The sequence below is a fragment of the Pteropus medius genome, unplaced genomic scaffold (assembly GCF_902729225.1).
Source record: "Pteropus medius unplaced genomic scaffold, Ma_sr-lr_union100, whole genome shotgun sequence".
Classification (NCBI taxonomy): Eukaryota; Metazoa; Chordata; class Mammalia; order Chiroptera; family Pteropodidae; genus Pteropus; species Pteropus medius.
The window spans coordinates 641,698-668,993 of NW_024349803.1; the positions used below are offsets into that span (position 1 = coordinate 641,698).

Genomic DNA, 27,296 nt, shown 5'->3' on the forward strand with positions numbered 1-27,296 from the left:
GCCTTCCTGAGCCCAGGCGCACCCATGATTGGTCAGCTGCCCCGCCTCTCACCGGAGTGGGCGACAGGTGAATGAAAGGGGGGCGTGTCGGTGCACGTAGCTCGGCGGCCGCGCGGCTGGAACCCACTGGAAGGTGAGAGCCAAGGAGCGGATTCAGGCTGTCGCTTTCATTGGCATGGGCAGAATTCTGGGCATCCTGGGAGGTCAACCCGGGCGGGGGTGCAGCGGGTTGGGAAGTCCCCTCTGGGTCGGCCTCCCTGGGACTTCCCGGCCCTGGCAACTCCCGGGACCCCCGCGGAGCGAACCCGCGCTGGATGACCAACCTCAACCTCTCCTCCAGCGTAGGGAGGGGCGCTGCGGCGGCAGATGCCTCCACTTTCCTGGCAGTGGGCTGTCCCCCGCGTGGTTCACCCAGGTGGTCGAGGCGCGGGCTGGCTGATTCCTGTGGTGCCAGGGGATGGCCCGCCACAGCGATGATCACTTTGTCCGTGGAGGCCAGGGAGGGGCAAGGCCTTAGTTCCCCACCCTCGGGCCCCCAAGAGCGAGTCCAGTAACTGGTTCGGGTCATCTGGCTCCGGACGGAGCAAGAGTCCCTTGTTTTGGCGAGCAGTTTTAGCAGGTGAACCAAAGGTGCAGTTGACCCTGAAATTCTTTCTGTGGAAATGGAAACTTCTTCGTGCCGTTCCCTTACACTCCGTGCGCTGGGGAAAAGAGTGACTTTCCCAACCCTTCTCACTGTGTCCTAGAGGTTTGAGGAGTCGGGTGGGCATAGTGATTAAGGATGTCAACTCTGAAATCAAACCGATCTCAGTTCCAATCCGAGCTTGGGAGTGTTATCTGTAAATTTGAATCTTAATTTCCTCCTCTGAAAAAGAGGATGTAATGATTTTATCTATTGCATTGGGTTATTGTGAGGTTAAAATTAATTTTTGTAAAGTACTTTGTATAGTGCTTCGTGTAAATGCTAACAATTGATGAGCAGGTTTTCATTATTGTCGGGTCCGTGAACCTGGAAGAGTTGTCAGAGTCAGTGGGTGGAATTCAAGGCTGCTTTTGGTGCCTGAATGAAGACAATCCTGTGATCTAGCTAGGTAGGATTCTCTCAGGGGAATGTGGGAGTTTATTGCAGGTGGTCGTGTTGGTATCTGCCCTCCTCTGGAGGACAGCAATATACAATGCTAGGTTCATTTTTTCTATTTCTGATATCTTTCTCGTGTCAGGCATTGTATGTAGCCAGTAACTGTTGAATTGAATTGGAACAATGGGGAGGTTGGGAGGGTCCCTGCCAGAGTATGGGTAACCGCACTTCTGAGGGCGTTATACCCTAAGAGCTTCTTTTCTAGGAGAAATGTCCCAGGGATGCAGAGCACCAAAGGCAAGTGAGGTTAATATGAATAAATATTTTCACATAATATGCCAAATGCAGTGTTGAGGGAAGAGATGCAGGAACCGGGCGGGGGTGGGTGGGTGGGGGACGAATCCCCCACCCACCCAGTGGGGACTCAAATCCTGCACCAAGAGAGGGAGTGAGGGTTCTTGTCTGTGCACAGGAAATAATTCAAGTGCACGCCAGAGTTAGAGACAAAAGGAAAGTTTATTTGAGAAGGAATGACACACCATAGATAATGGTCTCCCCTCAAAGACAGAATGAGAGGAACAGTGTTTGAGGAATTCAGTTTATATTTCATTCTTAGTTTCTATGAATTACAGTTTAAAGACTGTTTACCTGTTTACCTTTGATGATATGGGTGTGCAGCGTGAAAGGCATACTAGCAATCTCAGCCTTTGTTCTATAGATTTCCCATGGTTTGGCCTTAGGGAATAAATGGTTGGGTTTATTTTGTGTAAGGATGACTTAAAGACTCTGCTTTCCTGTTATGGTACGGGTAAATGATTTGTTAGCAAAGCTAGCAGGAGTCTTGCTTTGTTCTGGCAGCACACTGTAGGCTCTGAATACAGCCTGGTTTTATGATTAGTTCTCATGCCTCTTCCCTACATCAGGTTTGAAAAAATTATGTGATTAGAGTTTTGCAAAGTCGGGGAGTATTCGCATGACCTAATAGACCCTAGAATATTTGCAGAGAGGAAACCAAAGGAGATGAGTTTTAAGTGCTATTGCTGGAAAGGAGCATCTTCCAGTGAGAAAATGGGAAGTGTCCTGCAAGGATGCCCTGTAGATAAGAACATTCTACGAGTTAAGAGGTATTGTGCCTACATTGGTATTTATCCACCTGGTTTGCCAACTACTTTCCCCTTTGCCCCTCCTCCTTCTTTTCCTTTGTTAAAAGAGAAAAATAAAAGCAATACAGGCACATAGTGGAACAAACTAACAGTAGGTTTAAAAGCAAAAGTACAGGAGGTTTAAAAGCAAAAGTGAAGGTCCCTCCACACACCTCTTACCTCTAGTCTCTCTCCTCAAGGTTATCTGCTGCTAACTCTTGCTTTTGTAACCTTCCAGAAAAAAAATTCATGCATATACCAGCAACACAGATGAGATCATACTATACATTTTGTTTTGAATCTTGCCTTTTTCTCTTACTATATCTTAGTGGCCTTTTCATATGAATATACAACTCTAGCTCATTAAAAATGTGGTTGCCTAGTAGTCCACTGTGTAATTGCACTTTATTGATTTAACTTGTTCCTTATTGATGGACATTTAGATTGTTTATACTTTTGCATTAGTACAAAAAACCTGGTGCAGTGGACATGTTTGAACTTATAATTCGATGTATTTTTGAGAATATATCCGAAAGGGTAAATTTTTAGCTATGAAATTTATGGGGCAAAAGATGTGTAGATTTTGAGTTTTGGTAAATATTGCCAAATACCCCTCATGTATTCCATGAACAATGGATATTATCATATTAAAAAATGTGATTTTTACCGGTCCAATAGGTTTTCTTTCAGCTCTGAGGAAGACTAGAATGTGGTATTTAAATGTAGCATTTTCTTATATCTTGTTTTTCCCTTAATATTTCGATCGCCAAAGGCAGTAGCAGGAACTGCTTGGAAGGTTTGGTTGGAGCAGTTGGAAGAGGTGAGAACGACAGTGAAACCTTAGTCTTGTGAAAACTTTCAGGGTTGATTTATTTGGGAATAGAATTTTTCAGATATCTGAGAGTTATCTTCCTTTTTGAAACCAAAACATTAATTTTAACTACTTTGGATGACAAATTTTGAAATTATGATATAACTTCCTTGAGTTTAAAATGATATAAAAAGATAAGAATCTTGATGACTTCAACCCATCAGTTATAGCCCTGGGCTATAATTTAGAGATGCCCTTAGGCCATTTTGAATATGTAGGAGTGTTTAATGCTCATAGCTAAATGGCCTCTGGCTGATATCTTGAAAAAATTCCTAGGTCTATTTTTTTTTTTTATAACTGTTTTACCTTTTCCTAGTTGTCAGTTCTCACTTTTGCATTTGTCAGTTTACTCGCTTATAGAGGCTCCTTTATATTTCTCTCCCTAAGTGCTTCTCTAGTTTCCAAACTTAATGCATCACTTGTTATACACCTGTATAAAGAAGGTGTAAATTGCCACTTAATAAGGTGGTTGTGGGTCTTTCATGAGTAAAGTTTGTGCAGTTAGTGTGTAGACCTTGGGGCATCTATTTGCCAGTGGAAGGACCCTTTTTTGGGGGAGAGGGTACCTGACTTCTGGTTGGGCAAGGTATTGTGCTTCATTTGTAGGAAGGAAGAATGCTAAAGAGTTGTTAGCCCTAGCTGGCCACTTAACTATGCTTTTCGTGATTTCAGTAGAGGAGTTGATGCACTTGGTTGTAGGAACTTCTCTGAGCTCAATGGGTCAGTAAGTAAAAGGGGTGTTGATGGATGGCCATGTGGTTTGTGCGATGGGAAAAGATGGAGGACAGAGCTCAGGGAAGAAGGTAACTCTTGCTTATATAAACTTCCAGAAAAAAAAATCGTGTGTATACCAGCAAAAGCATATACTCAGATGGGATTTTAGCAGGAGGACTTTGAACTTGATTTATATTTGTTCTACTTAGCAGTTGAAAAGAGTATTCCTTTGTATTTAGCAAACCTACCTTCTCCGCAGCACTCCGCCAGGTGCTGTCGGGGATATCAAATAAAACATGGCTCATGCCTTCAAACGGGTTGTAGTCCACAGACAGACAAAGGCCAGGACATGGAAATACAGAGGCATGAACCAAGGGTAGTGGAATCAGTCATATAGGAGTCTCTCAGTTACAAGAGATAGAAAACCCAACTCAGACCAGTTAACATAAAAAGGATCTTAATTGGCTCTGGCATAGCAGGAGTTGGGGCTCACAAGGTATCCCTGGGTTCCATCTATTGTTCTTGCCTGAGCTGGGCTGTTGTATTTGTTAGGCTGGTTCTCCTGGTGGTGTGGCATCAGCATCCCTCACATCCCACCTGCCCACAGAGCAGAGAGTCCTCTTTTTTGGAATCCCCAGTAAACATTTTATTGCTTTTCATTGGCTCTGACCAAGCCACATGGCCATTTCTGAGCCAATCACTGTGGTCAGAAAGTGATTGGGGATGGCACCAGCTAGATGCAAAGCACATTGGCCAAGAATGGGGGAAGGGTGTTTCCACCAAAGCCAAAAGGGTACTAACACAATAAGAATGGTGACCGCCTGCTGGCTAACCCAGGAATCCACCAGTTTCCACAAATTGCTGATAATAGGTGAGAGCTGAGACTGTACATGCCAGTCTAAGCTCTGTATCAGGACAGTGTAGACTGAACTGTAATTCTTGGATTTGGGTATTATTTATATTTTGAGCCTTGAAGAAAACAGAATGTAGTTTATAAGAGCATGAACTCTGGAAGGGCGGTTAACAGACAAGGTTTTGAGTCCTGGCTTTGTTATAGCTCAGTCATCTCCTATCCTCTCTGAGTCTCAATTTCCTTATCAGAAAAATGGGGACAATATTGGTATTTTATCATAAGGTTTTTATAAAAATTCACTGAAAGACTCCATGTAAAACACTATGTATTGTGCCCACCTACAGTTAGGTCGTTATTTTTGTTGTTTTCATAAATTAACCCACTTGGACAACCTTTGATTTTTGTTAGATCCAAAACAGCCCATATCATAGAGACACTATTGGACCAGTGTTTTGGGAAGAATTAAAAAAAAATTACATCTGATTTATAAGGTTGGGATTTGTGAATTAACTTAAAAAAAAATCTTGGCAGAGATACAGGCTATTCCAGAGCAGCAGCAGCTGGTGGAGAAATGGAGGTGCAATCCTATTATGCCAAGCTCTTGGGGGAGTTGAATGAACAGCGAAAGAGGGACTTTTTCTGTGACTGCAGCATCATTGTGGAAGGGCGGATCTTCAAGGCCCACAGGAATATTTTGTTTGCCAACAGCGGCTACTTCCGAGCGCTGCTCATTCATTATATTCAGGACAGCGGGCGGCACAGCACTGCCTCCCTGGACATTGTCACTCCTGATGCCTTCTCCACCATTTTAGATTTCCTCTATTCTGGGAAGTTGGATTTGTGTGGGGAGAACGTGATTGAAGTCATGTCGGCCGCCAGCTACCTGCAGATGAACGACGTGGTGAACTTCTGTAAGACGTACATCAGGTCATCCCTTGATATCTGCCGAAAGATGGAGAAAGAGGCCGCTGTGGCTGCAGCGGTGGCAGCGGCGGCAGCGGCGGCAGCAGCAGCTGCAGCTGCTGCAGCGGCTCATCAGGTTGACAGTGGAAGCCCCAGTTCAGGCAGGGAAGGGACTTCCTGTGATACCAAGAGCTTGGTCTCCTCTCCAGTCAAGGGAGAAGAGAGTGTGGACTGTCCAAGAGAGTCCCCTTGCGGTGACTGCAGAGGCTGCCACCCCCTGGAACTGGTGGTGAAAGATAGCCAGGGCAGTGGCTCAGCTGACAGTGATCTCTCTACTCTGCCCAAACAGATAGAGCCCAAGGTGGAGTATGATGCTGATGAAGTAGAGGTAGAGGTTGGTGAGCAGCTGCAGCAGTATGCTGCCCCACTGAGCCTGGCCCACATGGAGGAGGGTTTGCCCAGTGGCCAGGCCATTGACTTGGCTTACAGTAACTACCACATGAAGCAATTCCTGGAGTCCCTCCTGCGCAACAGTGCTGCCCAGAGCAGAGATGATGTGGACCATCACTTTTCTCGGAGTTTGGAGGGAAGACCAGATGCAGGAGGAGCCATGAGTTCCATGATGGATATCCAGACTGACTGGTATGGAGAGGACTCAGGTGAGCTCCATTAGCATTCATCGTCACTGCTGGTCATTTAGCCATGTCTGTGCCTTATAGCCTCCCGTCATCATCATTACCACCATCACTATCGCCACATTGTCACCGCCACCAACACAACAAATAGGTAGTAATTGAGCAGGACATTGTCTCTTAGTGTGTGTTAGTATTTTACCTCTATAACTAGACTATAAGTGTGTTGAGGGCGATTTGAAAACATGGAAAGAACCTACTATCTTCCACTAACTCACAGTGGGACTTTGGTTAAATTATTGAATCTCTTTGAACCTGTTTTATTGAGGAGATAATCATCTCTGCCTTGCCTTTCTCACAGGGCTGAGGACCAAATTAGAAGGTTTTCAGATTTTTTTCTCATGTACGATAACGTGTTCTAGACAGGTAGGAAATTTATTCTTCTTTGTGTCAACCATGGTGCCTGGCACATAATAGATACTCAGTTAACCTATCATGGTCAATGGTGCAGTCTACTTGAGAATATTTTAGAGTTGGCATTTAGCTTCATGTGAGTAAATTTCTTATATCCTTTGGTAGGCTTTTGTATTTTAAGAGAACTTGGCTGTGCCTCTGAACAATTCTGAGAGATAAGTTAACTCTTCCTAATAGATGAGCTAATTGTGTTGTAAAGTGTCTTGTAGGAGATAGAAATAGACTTGGCTGCCACCTTCCTGATGAAAGTACCCAATAGATTCTAGAACCTCAAGCCAAGAAATTAATGAATCAAAATCTTTATATACCCTTCAGTATTGAACAGCGAAAGTATTTTAAATAAGGAAGACCAGCTGCTTTTACTTGTTACTAAATGGTCATATTTAGCCTTTTTAATTTCGTTTTTTTAAAGCAAGAATGCTGTGTATGTCTGATTAAAGTTAGACTTGAAAAACTTGAAAATGCTGTTTCTGGTCCTCAGAGACACTGACCTAACCAACATTGAGAGAGTAGCGGCTGTTTTCAGTGAACACACTACAGGAACTTGTTGAAAGCTCATTTCTGTGTACATAATAACACTTCACAGCCTATGATCACCCTTTCACATTTAGTAGACCTTCATCATGCCCCATGAGTTTGGCAGAGGAAGTATGGAGAAACTGAGACCCGAAAGTGTTTAGTAAATTTCCTTAGAATGCAGAGCTAGTAAGTGCCAGGGCTAAAACTAGAAACCTGGGCTGGCTTCATGTCACTCATTAAACAAATCGAAGGCAGCACAAGTGGATAGATTTCAGTGCAATGAGTTTATCTTTCAATCCTCCTGCCTGTAAGCACAAGTATCAAAAAATAGCAGTTCAGCTCTATACCATCTTCATTCAAGTCCAGTCTATCCATCTGTAAAGTCAGGTTTCCAACTACAGGGTGCTGTGGCAAGGCAGCCACCCTTACCCCTGGCCATGTCTGCTGTTTTCCAGTTTTTGATTCCATTCAAACTGCTCCAAGGTAAATCTATTTTAAGTGCCAAGGCACAGAGTGGTACTGATTTGTTTGGCCATTTATTTATTTGCTCAAATATTCGAGTACCTTCTGCTGGGTAAAGCTACAAAAATAAGTTGGACATGGATCCAGCCCTCAAAGAACTGATGACGTCTTAGAGCAGGGATACCCAAACCCCTGGGCCAACGACCAGTACCGGTCTGTGCAGGAGGGGAGTAGTGAGAGAGCGAGTGAAGCTTCATCTGTATTTGCAGCCGCTCCCGAGTTAGCATCACTGCCTCAGCTCCACCTCATATCATCAGGCATTAGATTCTCATAGGGGCACTGGTCCTTGGTGCCAAAAAGGTTGGGGACCGCTATGCTTAGAGGAGATAAAATGGATGTAATTGGCATCACATGGTAGAAAGGTACTAGGGCTGGAAGACAGAGATGTGAGTTTCACAGTTGTCCAAAATCAGGAAAAGTGGCTTCCTACTGAGAAATCAGGGAGGTTTTATGAATGTGGTATCTGAGGGTAAAAAGAGACATAGGGAGAAATTGGCCGGAGTCAGAGCATGAAAAATCTTGAATGCTAAGAGGTGAGGTTTTTATCTCTAGGTACAGGGAGTATTTTTGGTAGTTTCTGAGAATGGACAGGATCTGTGCTTCGGGGAGCTTAATTTGGCCTCAGCACAAGATGATGTGCAGAGGTGAGGCCAGGGCAGAGTGATTGATGGTCGGGAAGCTGTTGCAGTAGTTCGTATCCATGTTGTTCATCCCTGACATTCACAGGCACTGTCAAAGCATAAGATCCTCCTGTGATTTCTCCTCCTCCTACCTCTCAACCCCAGCACTTCTGATTACTTCTTGCAAAGTTCATCTGTATTGGCTACCGCTGCTCCTTTACTTCCACTCTTTTCTCAGCCCACCGTGGTCTGGCTTCCGCCCCCCATACACCACTGAAACTGCTGTCATGAGATCAGCTATACATTTCTTGAGCCTACCCAATGAGTGATTTTTAGGTGTTCTTTTACTTGACCTCTCCTTGAAATTCTTTCTTCCTCTGGCTTCTGACACTACAAGTACCCATTGGTCTTACCTCTGCCCATTCATTTTCAGCCTCATCATAAGGTCATTTGATGTCAGTCTGCCCAGCATTCCATCATTGGCTTGCTTCTCAACATTTTATCATTCCCGTTCATTCATTCATTCATTCATTCAACAGATATTTATTTAGCACTTACTACACGCCAGGTACTGTTAATCACAGTGAACAAAAGACAGTCCTTGTCCTCATGGAGCTGACATTCTAGTGTAGGGAGACAGACAATAAACAAGTAACTAAATATATAACAAGAAGAACTAAAGCAGGGGAAAGATTGATTGAAAGAGAGGGGCATGCTATTTTATTTAGTGTTGACAAGGAAGCCCTTTATAACAGATTGCCTTTGAGCAGAAACCTCGAGGCTGTAAGAGAGCAGACTGTCCAGATATCAGAGAGAATGTTCCAGGCAGAGAGAAGAGCAAGATACAGAGGCCCAGGTGCAGGATCACACCTGGTGAGTGAACCGGTGCTGGTGGGGTTGGAGTAGAGTGAGCAAGGTCGAGAGTGCTGGGGGATGAGGTCAGGAGTTGGGGTGAAGGGTAGATCAGGTAGGGCCTTGAAGGTCATGAGAATGCCTTTGGATATTACTCTGAGAAGGGAAACCTCTAGAGAGTCTCAGCCGAAAATGACTTGAAATGCCATATATTAAAAGGACCCCTTTGGGTACTGTGTGCAGTTGCCCCCTGAGCAGTCCTCTTGCTTCTACCCTTGCTCTCTTCTTGTAGACTACAGGGGAGCACATATTCTAGGGGAGTAAGGGTGGAAATGGGAAGATCACTTAGGAGGTTACTGTAATAACCCAGGTGAGAGATATGCTCCCTGAATCAGTGTGGTAGCAGTAGAGAGGTAAGATATGGTTGGATTAGGACTATACTGTCTCTCAAAGGGAGATCCAAGCAGATTTGCTAATGGCTTGTAGGAGTGGTATGAGAATAAGAGGAGTTAAGGGTGACCCTGAGGTTTTTAGCTTGAGCAGTTGATTTAAACTGTTATGTTTGTGCTCCTATTGGATCAGTGGAGATGTTCGGTAAGCAACTGCATCCATAAGTTTGGTGTTCTGGGGAACAGTCAGTACTGAGATAGAAATTTGGGAGTCATTAATGAGTCCATGGCATTTAAAACCTATCCGTCCCGTGAATTTATAGATCTAGAAGGAGAAGGTAAGAGATCTAAAGACTGAGTCCAGGGGAACCCCAAAACTTAGAGGTCAGGCAAATAGGGAGAAACCAGTAAAGGAGACTGAGAAGGGGCAGGCAGTGAGGTAGGAGAATCAAGAAAGAGTGACGGATGCCAAGAAGAGAAAGTATTTCAAGAAAAAAAGGAAAAATCAGCTATGTCCTATACTGCGTATAGGCGGATTGAGAACTGAATCATTGGGTTTAGCAATGGGGAGGTCACTGGTGAGCTTGACAAGAGCAGTATCAGTGAAGTTGTGGCACAAAAGACCGCGTGGAGTAGGCTTAAAAGAGAAGTGCAGAAGTGGATGTGAAGATAGTGAGTTCAGATGCTTCTTTCAAGGTATTGTATTATGAAGGGAACAAAGAAATGCATTGGTAGTTGAAGGGGGATATGAGGTCAAGGTTTTTATTAAGGTGGAGGATCTAAAAGCATGGTTATTAACCGATGGGAATGATGCGGGAGAGAGGAAGGTCATTGATAATGGAAGAAGGAGGGCAAATTGATAGAGCAAGGGGAAATGGGATCCCGTGTGCAAGTGGAGGGAATGGTCTGGCTGTAGATGGGAGGAAGGATTATATGTGTTCATATGGGAGGTGGGGGGTGGCTGGGAGCAGGTAGAGGTTCTCTTCTGCTCGCTCCTCATTTAAATAAGAAGTAAGAACAGAGGCTGAAAGTGAGGAGGGGGCCAGAGGGGAGTGAAGATTTAAGCAGAGAGACGGTATAAAATAGTCATTGAGAAGAGTGGGAGAGTGAGTGAACCAGGGAAATATTTAGGATGCCTGAGCATAACCAAGAGCTCTTTTGACTTCAGTGGTAAGATGGTGATGATTAGGTAGATTTAAAGTGAGATCAGGACATATAGTTTTGTATTTTTCTCCAGTCATGTTAACTTACCTTATTTCAGGTATGGAATAGGCAGAGAGGTGTGTTCAACCAGAGTGTAGGTTTAGCCAGGTGAATACAGAGAGATGGAGAGAGAGGACCAAGGCAGTTGAAGATGTACATGAGGGAGTGAGTTCATTGATGGACTGTAGGCACTAAAGTGAGGAAGGAGAGGCATGAGGACTTGACATGGACAGTAAGGTGGTGGTCGAGCCCATGGCTTGGAGTCCCAGCAGAGAAGAGATACCCAGTTTGTGAGGTAGAGAATATGCTATAGTGATTGGGAAGTGAGGTATTTGAAATGCGGGTTATGGAACAAATGCAGTTAGTGTTAATATTTAAGTATGGGACCATGATTCTCATCCCTGACTGTACATTAGAATGGGAAGTGTGCTTTAAAATATGCTTGCATTGAGGATTGGACATCAATTTTCTTTTAAGTTTCCCAGGTGATTCTAATATATAGGCGTAATTGAGAGAGCTCTTGGTCGAGGATTGGGTGGCTGAGGTTGGGTAGAGAACAAGGACTTCTGAGCAAAGGAGGTCGAGGAACAGAGAGACCAGGGTGTTGGAAGGTCATTTTTGGTGTTCACACAAATTATGTTGTGTTTGAAGGCAATGTGATCAAATCTCCAAGGAATGAGAGGATGACCTAGGGGCTCCTGGATGGCTGTAACAAGGAGAGGTAACAGTGGTATCATTTGATGGCATGAGCTACAAAAGATCTTAGGGTTTTTGAGGATGGAGGGAGGGAGTATGGTCTACAGATTACAGTGAAGCACAAGAGAGACCCTCTCTACCTCCAACCCGGGGGGTGTGAGAGCTATGGGATAAGGGAAGTAGGGTGCTCACGGGAGAGGCAGGGCTCAGTTAAAGCAACCACTGCAATCTGAGGACTCTCAAAACTGTATTTTCCCCTTCTTTCTCTAAGCTCCAGATTTATCTGTCTAACCCAGATATTCCCCTAGGATGCTCTGAGCCTGCCTCAAACAATGAAGTTCAAACTGAACTTCTCATTCCTCCTGTACCTGCTTTTCCTCCTGTGTTCCCTGCCTCAGTTTGTTCAGCATCATCTACCAAATCAGCCAACCCAGAATCTGTGTCATTTAGGATCTTCTGTTTCCCTCCCTTCTCCTCCCCTCCCCCATGTGGTTGAGTACTGTTAATTTTATTTCTCCTCAAATGTATCTCCTCTCTACCTGGACTTCTTTAGTTCACGTCATCTCTCTTCCCCTCCTACCTGGACTTCCTGCCTTTAATCTTGCCTCTCATAAATCTTTCCTTTGTACTGTCCCCAGAGGAATCTTTTAAAAGTCAAATCTGACCATGTACCACCCTGCTTAAATTCCTGACTGTTCACAGAATAAAGTCTAGTTCCTTAACATGTCAGTATCACAGGAGCAGGGAATTTTTTCTGTTCACTGCTATATCTCAAGGGCCTAGGACACAGCCTGACACATAGTAGGTGCCCAGTATAAATTTGTTGAATAAATGAATGAATGTGACCTTCACAACCTGGTTCTTGCCCCTTCCTCAGCCTCATTCCCCCACACTCCACTTTATAGTCTATATTCTCTTTAACTCTGTGCCTCAGCAAGTGGTATTCTTCTGTGTGATATACCTTACACTTTCTTGAACTTCTGGTGAACTCTTATTCATCCTTTAAAACCTTGCCTAAAGATCGCCTCTCCTGTGAAATCTTCTGTGAACTTCTAGAGAGTTTTATTACTTTCTTGTCTATATTTCTTCATCACTTTGAACTTTGCGTGTGTTACATTATGTCGTATGAATTTGTCTACATGTCTTTCTCTCCTGCTAGAGTTAACATTTTTCTTTTAAACTTTTATTATTTTTAATGTGGTAAAATATAGCATAGCATAACGTTTTTTATTTTAACTATTCACCAGTGTAAACTATAGTGGCATTAAATACATTCATGTTGTTGTGCAACTATAATTATCTATACCCAAAACTTTTTCATCACCTCAAATACAAACTCTGTACCCATTAAACACTAATTCCCTCTCCTTTCCCACTCCCCCAGCCCTTGGTAGTACCTGTTGTACTTTCTGTCTCTATGAATTTGACTGTTCTAGGCATCTCATGCTATACGAATTTTTTAAAAATTTAAATGTAGTTGGTATACAATATTATATTAGTATCAGGCATATGGTATAATGATTTGACATTTATATAACTTACAGTGTGATCACCACACTGAGTCTAGTATTTATCTGTCACCATGCAAACTTATTGTTGACTGTATTCCCCTTCACCTTTTTTTACCCATCCACCCACCCCTCTCCCCTCTGGTAACCATCAATTTGATCCTTGTTTCTATGAGTCTGTCTGTTTCTGTTTTGTTTGTTCATTTGTTTCATTTTTTTTAGATTCCACATTTAAGTGAAATCATATGATATTTGTCTTTCTCTGACTTATTTCACTTCGCATAATACCCTCTAGGTCCATCCATGTTGTCGCAAATCACAAGATTTCATTCTTTTTTATTTCTGAGTAATATTCCCATTGTATATATTTATATATACCACATCTTCTTTATCCATTCATCTATTGATGAACACTTAGGTTGATGCCATATCTTGGCTATTGTAAATACCACTGCAGTGAACATAGGGGTACATATATCTTTTCAAATTAGCGTTTTCATTTTCTTCAAATACCTAGCAGCGGAATTGCTGCGTTGTCTGGTAGATCTATTTTTAGTTTTTTGAGGAATCTTTATACTGTTTTCCATAGTGGCTGCCCCAATTTACATAGATTTAACTTCTTGAGGGAGGAAACCGGTATCTTGGTAAAGACAGATCTTTGACACAGTGCCTGGTGCATAATTGGCATTCAGGTGAACTGTTGTATTGGGGGAATCAGATCAGGAGAGAGGAAGGAAAGTGTTGCAATAATTCGTACTTTTCTGATGGATAGAAATAGTTAACAGTTGTTTTTTCCAAGGTCTAATGCTGGACCCATTTTACTTATTGTTTTGTAAGTAATTGGGGAGAAAGGTATCATACACTGACAGGCCGATGGGGAGAAATGACAGGAAGATCCCACAATGCCAGAGGAGTGAGCAGGAAACTAGCATCTCAGTATCAGTGTGATCAATGAGAAATAAAATACCACCATATGTGTGTGGCGATGAGCTATGAACTGCTGCTTTAATTCTAGGAAACAGGTTTTGGAGTCACTAGATTATGCAAAATGTTAGGCAACATCAGGATGGGAACTAGAAACCCAAGAGAATAATCTCCACCCTTCATAGAATGATGTTGGATTTTCACTTGGAATTCAGTTTACCATACTTTTTGGGCAGCACCTCCCGAAAGGCAAAGGCCACTTAGGTGTCCTGAGAAGGTCTCAGAGAAAAGGAGTTACTCCAGTGTTGAGAGAGACTTCAAGAGCCTGGCTTGTTTAATCAGTCAAGAAATAATAAGGAAGTGATGATGATGACAATAATGGCTGACATTTGTGAGAGCTTAGTATGTGCCAGGTGCTCTGCCTTCAGCATTAGTTCATTTCATTCTTACCACAATGCTATAAGGTGGGAATTATTAACATCCCTATTCTACAGATGAGTAAATTAGGGCAGAGAGAAATTAAGTGAGATGTTCAAGGTCACACAGCTGGCAAGTGGTAGAGCCAGAACTTGAACCCAGGTTTCTGTGCCTGGAAAGCTTGAGGCACTAGTGTCTTCATATATGATAAGATATATATGATATGATGTATGTGATATGATATGAGCAAAGTCTGTAAAATCCTGAAGGGCATGGATATATGGAACAAATCTCGAGAGTGCTACAATAAGGGTAACTCAGGTAACTCAAAAGGAAATTGCTATACATGTGGGTGCTAAACATGTTGTCGCTTCATGGTTGTATGAGCAACGTAAACAAACAGAGAGTTGGGAAAAGATTTAAGCGAATTCCTGGATATTTGACAACTTCAGATACAGAGAGTTAATATGAATTCCAAACAGTTTAGGGTCTGCAAACCTCTTCTGTACAGGCCTGGAAACTATTCCTAGGAGCGACTGTCGAGGAAAGTGTGAATCCTGGTCCAGGGGTCTAATCCATCACAACCATCTGGGCTGGTTGGATTCCCCAGCCCTGCATCCCATCCATCAGCATGTGGCCAGTGTTGTTGCTGCTTGTTACAGTACAGTTAAATCAATTCATTTGTTTCCCCCAGGTGATGTGCTGGTGGTCCCCATCAAGCTCCACAAGTGTCCTTTCTGCCCTTACACTGCCAAACAGAAGGGCATCCTCAAGCGGCACATCCGCTCGCACACAGGTGAGCGACCCTACCCCTGTGAGACCTGTGGCAAGAGGTTCACTCGACAGGAACACCTGCGGAGCCACGCCCTGAGCGTAAGTGAGCTGGCAATTCTCTTACGGTAGGTGGGATTGGGGAGAGCAGCTCCAGACATTCATCTAACATAAGGATAAAGCCAGCCTGTCTTTCACGTCTCCGTCCACTGGGATATTTTCAGAAAATTTTAAACATGTTTCTACTACTAAATTGAAGCTGGGTTGGTGGCACTTGGAGAGAGTTAAAACTTTAGTGATAACAGACTCGTTTTCTTAGGGAAGAAAGTTTAGATCCTGGTCAGGGATAGTTGTCCTAAGGCAGAGAACTCTGGGGCTTGGGCAGGGGGTTGTATTCCACCAGTGTGATGCCAAAGGTCAGCTGAATCCTCAGTTTCGCACCCAATTCCATCGCCTCAGTGTTGGGGAGAGGTAATGTAGGCATACCTCATTTTATTGCACTCCACTTTATTGCTCTTTGTGGATATGTTGTTTTTTTTTTACAAATTGAAGGTTTGTGGCAACCCTGCATCCAGTGAGTCTATTGGAGCCATTTGTCTAACAGCGTTTGCTCACTTTGTGTCGTGTCATGTTTTGGTAATTCTTGCACTATTTCAACCTTTTTCAGTATTATATTTGTTATGGTGATCTGTGCCAATGATCATTGATCAGATGATGGTTAGCAATAAAATATTTTTTAGCAATAAAATATTTTTAAATTAAGGTTGTATACATTGTTTTTTATTTTTTATTATTTTTTATTTTTTAATTATTTTTAGGTGAGGCAACCCTTGGTTGACCTCACAGATTGCCAGGACCTTGTCAGTTTACAATCCCTTATTTTTTTTATTTTTTACACCTACAGCCCCTGGTCTTCCTAGGTGGTCTCCCATCCAAGTACTAACCAGGCCCGACCTTGCTTAGCTTCCGAGATCAGACAGGATCGGGCACGTTCAGGGTAGCATGGCCATAGAATATACATTGCTTTTTTTAGACATAATGCTATTGCACAGTTAATAATAGATCGTAAACATAACTTTCATATGGACTGAGAAACCAGGAAATTTGTGTGGTTTACTTTATTGTAATATTCACTTTATTGCAGCAGTCTGTGACTGAACTCACAGTATCTCCGAGTTATGCCTGTATTATTGCCATTTATTTATAGGGCAGCAAAGAGAGCCCCAGACCAAGGGGACCTCCCTTCCCACTGGCTGTCCCCTAGGATTCTGTCTCCCATGTGAATGAATGATTTCCATCAGTAAAAAGCACTCAGGCCATTTAGAAAGGTGTTGCATTTAAGATCATCTTTGAGCAAGGCAATCAGTCCTTGAAAAATCCAACATAAAAATGGTTTGGACTTCAAATGATACTATCAAGAATGTGAACAGACAACCCAGAGAATGAGAGAAAATATTTGTGAATTGTTTATCTGATAAGGGTCTACTATCCAGAATATATAAAGAACTTTTACAAGTCAACAATTAAAAGACGAACAGTGGATTTAAATAAACATTTCTCCAAAGAAGATATAATGGCCAGTAAGCACATGAAAAGCTGCTCAACACCATTAGTCATTAAAGTGCAAATCAAAGCCATAATGAGATGCCACTTAACACCTACTAAATTGGCTATCATCAGAAAACGGATAATAGCAAAGTGTTGGCAAGGATGTGGAGAAATTGGAACTTTCATACATTGCTGGTGGGAATGTAAAATGGTGTAGCACTATGGAAAACCAGTCTGGCGGTTCCTCAAAAAGTTAAGCATAAAGTTACTATAGGACCCGACAATTCTACTTCTAGGTATATACCCAAGAGAACTGAAAACATACATTCACAAAAAAATTTGCACACACATGTTCATAGCAACATTATTCATAACAGTAAAAAAGTGGAAAAATCCAAGTGTACATCAACTGATAAATGGACAAACAAAAGGTGTATCCTTACAATGGAATGTTATCGGTCATAAAATGGAATGAAGTTCTGATACACACTACAACATGGATGATCCTGGAAAAGGTTATGTTAAGTGAAAGAAGCCGGTCACAAGGGACCACATATTCATATGATTCCATTTATATGCAATGTACAAAATGGGCAGACTCATGGAGTAGAGAGTAGATTGGGGGTTACCAGAGGCTGGGGAGCCATGGGAATGGAAGAGGGATGACTGCTAATGGGCACAGAGTTTCTTTATAGGGTGACGAAAATATTAGGGGATGAGATGATGGTGATCTTGTGAATATTCTAAAAGCTGCTGAATTGTACACTTTAAAAGGGTGAGTTTTTATAGTATGTGAATTGTGATTTTGAAAGAATCCAGATTTAAGACAGGTACAAGTTTACTGACTGCCTTTGTTCTCAATACTGGCCCCAGCACACTTGTCTGAGAATGGCCCCATCCCAAGACCTTAAGTTTTTGTTGTTTGCTTGTCTCTAGTTTCATTGGTTGGAGTCCTCCTTCCCTCTGTTTCTCCACATTATATAAGGTCCAGCCTGCTGCATCCTAAAAAGGTGACATTCAGAGGCCGCATCAGGTTGCGAGGGTCATATACACACTCGGGTTGGCTCAAGTGTTGAGAGGTTAGTGTAGGAAGTGCAGGAAACCTCATGGGAAGCAAGGACATGGTCAGGATATAATGGCAGTTCCAGCAACCTGGGTATCAAGGCCCCTCTCCTGCATCAGCCTCTCTCTGTCTCTGCCTCCTGTGCATAACCTGCATTCAGAACTCTCTAAAAGAGGCTGTGGTTCACAAACCCCCTTTGATTGGATTTCTGTAGAATTCATACATTTAAAGATAGTTCCTTATACAGAGGGGACTCCTGGGGCTGCTGCCCTCAGGAGTTACTGTATGGGGTGGGAGATCAGGTTTTCTTTTCTGGAATACAAAGCTCTTCTCATTAAGGAATGCGTTTATCAATGAAAAAGTCAAGGGTGAATCATCTGCTGGCATATTCGGGGAATACAGTTTAGCAAATCTGCCTGCCTAATAACTAAAAAATTTAAGGTATATTAGAAGCCATGTGTAAAATCAGAATCAGTTCACTGAGTGCCCTTTCTATGCCAGGCACCAGAGATATAGTAAAAAAACGTGACAGAGGACAGAGGACGTGAATGAGGATAGTCCCTGCTTTCTTGGAACTTACGGTTTAGTGAATTTTACCAACAATTTGTTAGAAATACAGTAGTCTCCCCTTATGTGCAGTTTTACTTTCTAAGGTTTCAATTACCTGCAGTAAACTGTGGCCAGAAAATATTAAATGGAAAATTCCATAAATAAACAATTTGTAAGTTTTAAATTGCATGCTATTCTGAGTAGTGTGATGAAATTACATGCCGTCCTGCTCCGTCTCACTCAGGATGTGAATCGTCTCTTTGTCCAGTGTGTGCACGCTATATATGCCACTGGCCTATTAGTCACTTAGTAGCTGCCTTGGTTATCAGATCAATTGTTATGGCATCGCAGTGCTTACGTTGACATAACCCTTATTTTACCTAATGGCCCCAGAATGCAAGAGTAGCGATGCTGGCAATTTGAATGTGCCAAAGAGAAGCTGTTTTAAACGAAAAGGTATGTATGTATAGGAAAAAAATGTGTATATATAGGTACTCTCTGTGATTCGGGCATCCACTGGGGATCTTGGAACATATTCCCCATGGATAAGGGGGACTACTGTATAATGAAGAAGTTTAAGTGAGACTGTATAGCTGGGGGGCCTAACCTGGCCTGGAGCATCAGAGAAGACTTCTTTGAAAGACATTATGAAGGGTGGGGGATTAGCAATGGGGAGGAGGGCACATTCCACCCATGTCCAATAGCCCTGGGGTGGAAAGGACCTTGGTGAAGCCGAGACTGCAGCAGATGGAACAAGAGGAAGAGCAGTGAGAAGTGAGGTTGGAGGGTCAGCCATGGGTCACATCACATGGGGCCTTGAAGTCCATGGCTCAACTCCATTTCTGTGACATTTACTGTGTCTGCTTGTGATTTCAGGTCCACAGATCCAACCGTCCAATCATCTGCAAAGGCTGCAGAAGAACCTTCACGAGTCACCTGTCACAGGGGCTGCGGCGCTTTGGGCTGTGTGACAGCTGCACCTGTGTTACAGACACACATGATGATGAGGACGATTTGATGCCCATCAACCTTAGCCTGGTGGAAGCTTCATCCGAAAGCCAAGAGAAGAGTGACACAGACAATGACTGGCCAATCTATGTGGAGTCTGGTGAGGAAAACGACCCCGCTGGAGATGATTCTGACGACAGACCACAAATTCGGCCCAACTTAACAAATCGAGAGACACTCACGTAGCAGTAAATTAGTGGGGAAGAGGCTTTAGAATTTGTTATTGCTCAATCTGTCGTTGAAAGCTACCTTTTGTCCAATTTTGTGGAACCCTGAGAGGAACATTTTTTCACTGTTAATATTATTTGCATTTTCGTTAGACTACATGGTAGGGATTGGATTTTGTGACTCAAAGGATTATGACTTTTTAGCACGGTACCCTTGGTTTCTGAGAGCTTTTGCTGACCATTCCTTAATTCTGAGTGAATCAAGGCTGGCCCTCAGGCCTCCAAACTCAGGTTAGGAGGAAAATAAGGAAACCGCCATGCCTCTTTTCATGTTGTCTCAATCTTCTGTATTCCTTTGTTATCATCCTCTTTTCTCTGAAAAGGTGGGCAAGAATTTATTAAGTTTTGAGATCAATCTTACCTCTGCCGAGCCTCTCCTAGTGAATTCCATATTCCAATTTTCTGGTGAAGTATTTAAGGGAAAGCTTTATCGATATAAGGCAGACAGGGCTGTCTGGCTATATGATCGTAAAAGGTACTTTCTAAATCTAAGACTGCAATTTTATTATTTATTATTTTTTAAGCGTCTACAGCACCAGGTATTCCTAGGTGGTCTCCCATCCAAGTGCTAACCAGGCCCGACCCTGCTTAGCTTCTGAGATCAGACTAGATTGGGCACATTCAGGGTGGCATGGCTGTAGACTAAGACTACAATTTTAAAAGGGGATATTTATGTGCAGACAAGCATGGAAATGAGCTAAAAGCCTCCTCATGGCATTCTGACTGACTTGCCCAGTTGAATTAAATTCTAAGTTAGCCCTGGGAAGTAAGCCCATGAGCCCAGGTCTGGGTGTTTTCCCTGCTGGGTTTGGTATTCGACAATTCTACACACACAACCTGTTTTGTGATCATAAAAGAAGTCATTTGGGCAAAACAAAATGCTCCCCTGCTTTTTCAAGCCATTTCCAGAGGCCACTGCTGTGTAACCTGGAAATGCAGCTGCCGCTGACATTCTTTTACTTTGTGAATAGAACTCTAATTGGAGGAAAAGTGTAAGCCTATATAAATAATATATTTCTAAATAGTTTACCTTTTAAAAGATCCTCTAGAAGGGAAGAGAAGGTTAGTAGAAGAACAGATTTTTAAAACCCATTTGCTTTTAACCCACTTTGCAAGCATGCAATTATTCTAACAAAAGGCTGTACTTCTTTAAAAGGCTAACAAAGAAGGAAATGTTAGGGATTGAAATTTTTAAGGCATTTTCATAATTTTGTCTTATGTTAAGTTATCCAAAATGGATTTTAAAAGAAATCCCTTTTTCTTCCTCTTAGTTATAGTTATGTTTCAAAAGGTAGTCAAATCACTTTTTTTTACCTCTTGAACAAAAAAGATCATCAAAAACATCATAAATTAGCTTGTAAATGTTAGTCATTGAAGAGTTCGAGAGGTATTTAAACTGTACTTCTCAACAGAAATTAAACTCTAGCTAGTGCTACTCAACCCGTGGCCTATAGACAGATGCTGATCTATGAATTGTTTGATACCCATCCACACAGTAGGACCACGTATTGGGCTGCAGTGGACTGGAAATTTAAAAACTGGTCTTTTACCACAGATAGTTTTAAAATTATTTTTATAGATCAAGAGTTACAAATTGAAAAATTACCAAGGACCGAGAACACTTTTCTTAACCTGAAATGAAAATATTAGCTATTGTTTTAAAAGAGGTATATTTAGCAAAAGGGAAACCTAAATGGATATGTAGAAGATATATTTTGTAAGGAGTTATGTTTGATATTTTTGTTCTCTCTGTTTAAAGTATTTCTGATGTTTTAATATGATTTTTCTACCTCACAGTTTAACTTCTTTGCCTTGTTTCTCTGGTAGAGCAAGGACCCTCTTCAGTGACCCCATGACCTATTCATAACATTGGGTGCTAAGTAAAAATTTTACATTAGAGATTTCATTGTAAGACAGTGATTTTTCAACTGGGGGTGATTTTACCCTCTGGGGGTTGTTTGGCAATGTCTGGAGACATTCTCAGTTGTTACAACTTGGGGCAGGGTGTCACTAGTGTCCGGTGGGTAAAGGCAAAGGATGCTGCTAAACATCCTACAATTCATAGGACAGCCTCTTAAAACAAAGAATTATCTAGTCCATACTGTTAAGGGTTAAAAGTTGAAAAACCCTGCTAAAGAATAGGATCTTAAAGCTGACCTTTAATGAGTGAACTTAATTTTGCGTTATATTTTAGTATACCTTTTACCTTATAAATATTTAATAGGCCCTTGTGCTCCCACAAGTTTTGGAAAATACTAGATTAATAAAATGGAGAATGGAGGCCAAATTATTCATAACTTGCCAGAGATCTGATTAAGTTTGCAATGTGGAAACTTAGAAATTCCAACCAGAGTTGGAATGCCCCAAGAACCACTACTAGGTTGTGATCATTTTATTAAATTTTAAAGTAGCAGAATCATTGGCAGGAAAATGGAACACAAAGCTTACTATTTAAATGATTCTCTTTTTTCCATAATGTCTTGAATCGTTGCATTCCTGGTTGTCTGTTCGGAGTTTGTATGTTGACATTTGTAATGACCGGATTGCTGAATTCTATCTCTTTTAAAGGAGACCGTTGTCTAGACTCTCAGATCATAAACTGCCTGTTTTAAATTTATGTTCACATTTGGTGGTCAGTATTTATAATCTGCACAGTGTCTTTGAGGTTTAATTTGTGGAGTTGGTGATATTTTTATAATATGTAAATTCACAGTTGGGTCCAACACAGACCATTAGTGATTTAGGTTATATTCTGGCATCTTTCTGGCATATTCAGTCCAAATTCACAAAGGGATACTTTCATATTAGATATATTGCATGAATGGGAACAAGATTCTTACTTGTGATGGAATTTTAAAATGGCATCCTTGGGAAGTTTTTTCTCTTGGGAGAAGGGGACAGGATTTTGTAGCAAGGGTGGGAAAGAATATAAATAAGGCTTGTAACTGTAATATATGAAGAAATGGCATTGAGCATCGTGAATTCTGGTCATTTGTCAGAAAGATGCCATTTAGATGTAAATATTTTGGTGGCCATTAGACTGAATATTCCTTAAGAAAATGACTGGTCACAGAATGTTGTAGAATTGAATATTCTGGTGGTTCAGAATACTGTGACGGTTTTTTGTTATTGTTGTCGTTCTTAATTGATGTGATAAACCCCACAGAGAGAAAGGCAACAGGTAGAGTTACCTGTACAGATTCTGAGGGCAGTGGGGAAGGCTGGAGTGGCCTTTGGTCAACTGAATTCAGACTGTTTCATTTGGACTTCTAGGTTTTTGTGTGTCCCTATGCATTGACAATAGAATTATCTCTGTGAGGTCTAGTATAATGGGGTAGGGAGGGACAAAGTGTTGGGTGGGCGAGAAATTCCTATTATACTCTGTTTTGAGCACACACTATACTTCCTATCGTTGTTGGTCTCTTATAACTTGTCTTGTGCTTTCATGTGGTCACACTGTCTTCTACCCCAAAAAAGGGGGCACTTTTATTTAGTCGCTTATGATGGGCAATGTTTTCATTGATTTTTGTTCAGTATTTCCACAACATTAATTATTATTACGTTCCTCAAACCTTTCATTATAGTGCTGAAAATCTGAATTCTTTTCTTCAAATAATGCTTCTGTAGATACAAAAGGAAAGGTTTTGTTTGGCAGGAATAGTTTGGTTGGTATCTAACATGTCCTAGTCTTAAAAGGTAACACTAACTCACACCATTGTGATTAGGTGATATAGAACCTTCATAACTTAAGGAGGATGTTTAGCATCTGATCTGACCCTCCCGGTGGATAATTTTACTACTGCCAATTCTTCATTGACAAGTGTGGTTTTGGGAGCAATTTTTATATTCATTTGATTTTTGGACAAGGAGATGGACCCACATCATGCAAATATGGGAGCTGTCCTGGTTTAAAAGCCTCTTGTCCCACAGGAGCAAGTGTCTCATAACAACTCCAGAGACATAGCTTCCAGGGTTCCCCTTGCAGGGGACATATCTATTCCAAGAGTCACTGTACTTAGGGAAGCTCAGAGCTGTAGCTTCCTATAAGGTATTTATAGTTCTCCCAGTCTCAGTGCATTTTACCAATTAGGGGTCATTTCTGCCATATGTAATGTTGCCTAGCAACATAGTTGACATACTACTCTTTAGTAAGTTGTCAGGGGAACAGAGCTAGAAAGTTAACCAGAGGTCAAATTCTCACACAGAAGGGGAAAGGTTCTGTTAATCCTTTACCAAATAGCATGCTGAGCAATTGCATAATAGATGCTCTACCTAGTTCCTATAAAATATAGCCAGAGGAATTTCCTATTAAAATATAGCCAGCACCAGCTAACTTTTCCTCTCTTGAAGAGTGTTCGTTGTGCTTAGCTGCTTGTGATTTATACACTGCAGATTTTGCTGAGATAAGTGTAAGAGTTGGATAAATAGTCACAGTGGTCCTATCAAAATGTCACGTATCCTTTGGTGCTGCTCATAGTAGATGGATATAGTATGACATATTTATAGGGACATTAAATGGAAATTTCTGGGAATCTCATCAATCATACTTTGATGAGAACCTATGTCCACCTGGCAACCACCAAACGCTAGGCTCTTGGTAACAGTGCCTCTTATTGCTCTGTCATGTGGTGCTACTCTTGCCTGCTTCCATTGCTCCTCAATAAGTGAGGATATTGGGTTTTCCAACAATTATTTATGGAGTCCTTCTTATGTGTCAGGCACTAGGGGGACAGCAATGAACAAGCACGATCCTTGCCCTCAAGGAACTTGTAGTGGGTAATCAGGGAGACTACCAAAGGGTGTGACAAATAAAGGCAAGGACAGGGTGCTCTGAGAGTGCTTGGGTAGAGCGCCTAGCCCAGTCTTAGAGCTTCAGAGAAGGCTTTCTTGTCTAAGCTACTGTTTGTGGTCCTTCCCATCCAGTAAATTTCTGGCTTTGGGATACAGTTTATGAGCAATTTGAACAATTTCTGACATTTCTTGCCTTTTCCAAACGTGGTGGTTTTGGACATTAACAGTGTTTAAATTACTTGTTTTATTCAGGTATATAAAAATACTGTAAACATTTTAGAATATCCTAGTCTTTAGAAAAATGCATTAGATGCTATGGTTTTCTTATTAGAAACAAATAACTTCCCATTATCTTGATCCAGTGTAATAAGATAAAACAAAAGTGTTGTTACTGTGACAAATGTGGAGGAGCCAGGCTGCATCTGCCTTGAGTCTTGGCTGGCCATGTAAACTGGTAATACCCAGAAACCAGGAGAGATATGGGATAGAACCATTAAATCAAGAATTTGAGAAATAAAAGGGATGTTAGAGATACTGTAGTCCAACTCCATTTTACAGAGAGGTGAAATGACTAGTTCCCAGTTCCCACACCTCTAGTTGGGATCAGACATCAGGCTCTGCCAGGTTAATGCTAATAATAAACATGTTTGGGCAGGTAGCAAAGAGCATCTGTAGATAGCATTTGTTTCCTTGGGGTACCCATTGGACTAAAACCACAGAAGAGGAAGGTGCTATTTTAGCCTCATGTGACTTTGTGTGATCATGGCCTGCATTCTTGTAGTGCTTAAGACAGGAAGGGGGTGAAATCACATGTCGAGCATGGGGGAGTTAATTTCTTTGCCAATAATGCCAACATATTATCTGAAACAACATAAACACCACACACACACACACACACACACACACACACAAGCACTGATCAAAATGTCCACTTATTTTATATGTATCATGTATTTGATTTTAGTATATTAATTTTATTTGTAAAAAATTTCCAATTTAAAAATTATACATTTTCTTGAAATTACTTTTGCCAACCTCTCTGACTTTTGAGATATAAATTGGGCATGATTCAGGGAAGTTGACAAAGACAATCTTATTTGAAACAAACAAAAAAACATTTAAGTCAGCAGCCCATATAATAATATAGTATTGAGTGAAAATATATTTTAGGTATTTCTTGACTCTGAATTTTAATAAATCTACTGTAAAAGCTAAATTTATTTCAAGGTCTGTGGTAATATATAACAGTTATTAGTAAAACAGATTTGCCACTTTATGATTTAAAAATAATTAGAAGCATAATAACTCTGTATGGTGCCAGGTAGCTACTAGACTTATTGGGGGATCACTTTGTAAATTATGTACATGTCTAACCACTATGCTATACACTTTAAACAAATATAAAATAATATTGAATGTCAACTATAATTGAAAAATAAAAATTATTAAAATAAATTCAGGGAAAAAATACTATAGTAAAAAAAATGAACTATTTTCAGGCACTATAGTCAGAATAGTGTGGGAGATATTTTAGGGTAATTGAAGGTGAACATCTTTAACTTCGTTCATTTACTTCATTATTTGAGAATGAATCATGCTAAGATTCTGTGTGACAGCACCTATGGATTCAGCAACGCATGGTAGCTATTCTCTTACCTGGCAAGGTTTCCAGCTATAAAACCTGCATTAAAAAAAAAAGGAAAAAAGAGAAAAGAAAGAAATTTTGGCTAAAAAAAAAACAAACACACACCCTGCATGAAAAAATGACCTTGGATATTATACAATGGATAGAAAAAGTTGAAAGGAATTCTGATTTCAGATATAATTTTTCAGACTTTCTTGAAATATAAGTGACTTTTTTTCTCTAAAAATAAAAAATACCTAGAACCAGAAATATTTATCAGTATTTGATCTTAAATATAAATATTTAGTTTGGGACTAAAATTGATGCAAATCACCTTTGATTTTGTTAAAATAACCTGTGGGTAGACAGGAAATAGTCTCAAACTAAATTTTTGTTTTGATTTACATAAGTCAGATTGAGACACCCTAGTGACTAATTTAGAATAGAAATAGCCTCAGCCAGGTTTAAGAAATAGTCTTTTGTTCCTTTATTGCTTGTTTTGTCTTCAGAAACAAATGCAATTTAACTATTTTTTTGTACCTTCCAGAACTTTGACCTAAATTAGATAACTGTAAATTTTAGAATGGCTAAGGTCAAAATGGGTAAAACAATTTCTTTAGAATGAATGAAAAGAATTAAGGATTAATTACCTCACATGGATGGGTTAATAATCTTTCCTAATTTAAATTTCGTTAACTGTTTTTCTCATTAGAATTATTTTGCATGAAATTCTAATGTGGAATTTTACAGATAAGATATTAGTTAAGAAAAAGAAGACAGCTATTAAATAGAGCTCTCAACAAAAGAAGCTTCCATCAAACATCTTTTCCCACCTCTCTGTTCAGTGGTGTTAGGACCAACTACTTATATTCTGAGAGAGTTTCTGGGCAGAGTATCGCAAGCTAGAATGTTTTAGATTCTGTGAAAGAAGACTGACCACTGCTTGATGACTGGGTTGATTCATGGGATGCAATATAAGCAAAAACTAATGGCAGACAACCCCCAAATCAGAAAAGACATAACCATTCTAAACACTAAGCACTATAGTCACACTTTCCAATAACTCAAAAGAAAAAGAGTGACTATGTTTGGCTATCAAGAGTCCAAGTGGATTAGTTTCTCTTACAAAAAAAGCGCTTGTTAAAACTGCTATCGAAAAAAAGGTGAAGTTGGAAATGATCTTGACAATTAAAACAGCAGCAACTGATAACTTTTTTAAGGAGTGGGAAACTTTCTGCTTTTTAGAACTGAGTTGGTCTATATGTTAAAGTGGCTATGTACCAAGTCTGTTTATATGGTTCATTGTTGTCCACATTGTGTGTTGTTTTGCTAGTTTTACTTTTTATATATAAAAAACTAAAAATAAGAATAAAGTATTAAATTAGTGGATACAATCTA

General features: G+C 40.9%; 1 protein-coding gene and 2 pseudogenes across 1 annotated transcript; 1 reads left to right on the plus strand and 2 right to left on the minus strand.

The window, feature by feature from the left end:
- Positions 1-27,296, plus strand: ZBTB8B (zinc finger and BTB domain containing 8B). Its single transcript, XM_039836928.1, has 4 exons — positions 1-133; positions 5,190-6,220; positions 15,012-15,190; positions 19,125-27,296. The coding sequence occupies exons 1-4, from the start codon at positions 72-74 to the stop codon at positions 19,440-19,442; spliced, it is 1,590 nt and encodes a 529-aa protein (XP_039692862.1). The 5' UTR covers positions 1-71; the 3' UTR covers positions 19,443-27,296.
- LOC120582463 (uncharacterized) lies at positions 15,984-16,102 on the minus strand (annotated as a pseudogene).
- LOC120582497 (uncharacterized) lies at positions 20,008-20,126 on the minus strand (annotated as a pseudogene).

Excerpts from the sequence above, each read along its gene's own strand:
- ZBTB8B (XM_039836928.1), top strand. The coding sequence starts at position 72 with ATGAAAGGGGGGCGTGTCGGTGCACGTAGCTCGGCGGCCGCGCGGCTG. Across the intron at positions 134-5,189 it reads CGGCTGGAACCCACTGGAAG|AGATACAGGCTATTCCAGAG; the intron begins GTGAGAGCCAAG and ends AAATCTTGGCAG. Across the intron at positions 6,221-15,011 it reads CTGGTATGGAGAGGACTCAG|GTGATGTGCTGGTGGTCCCC; the intron begins GTGAGCTCCATT and ends TGTTTCCCCCAG.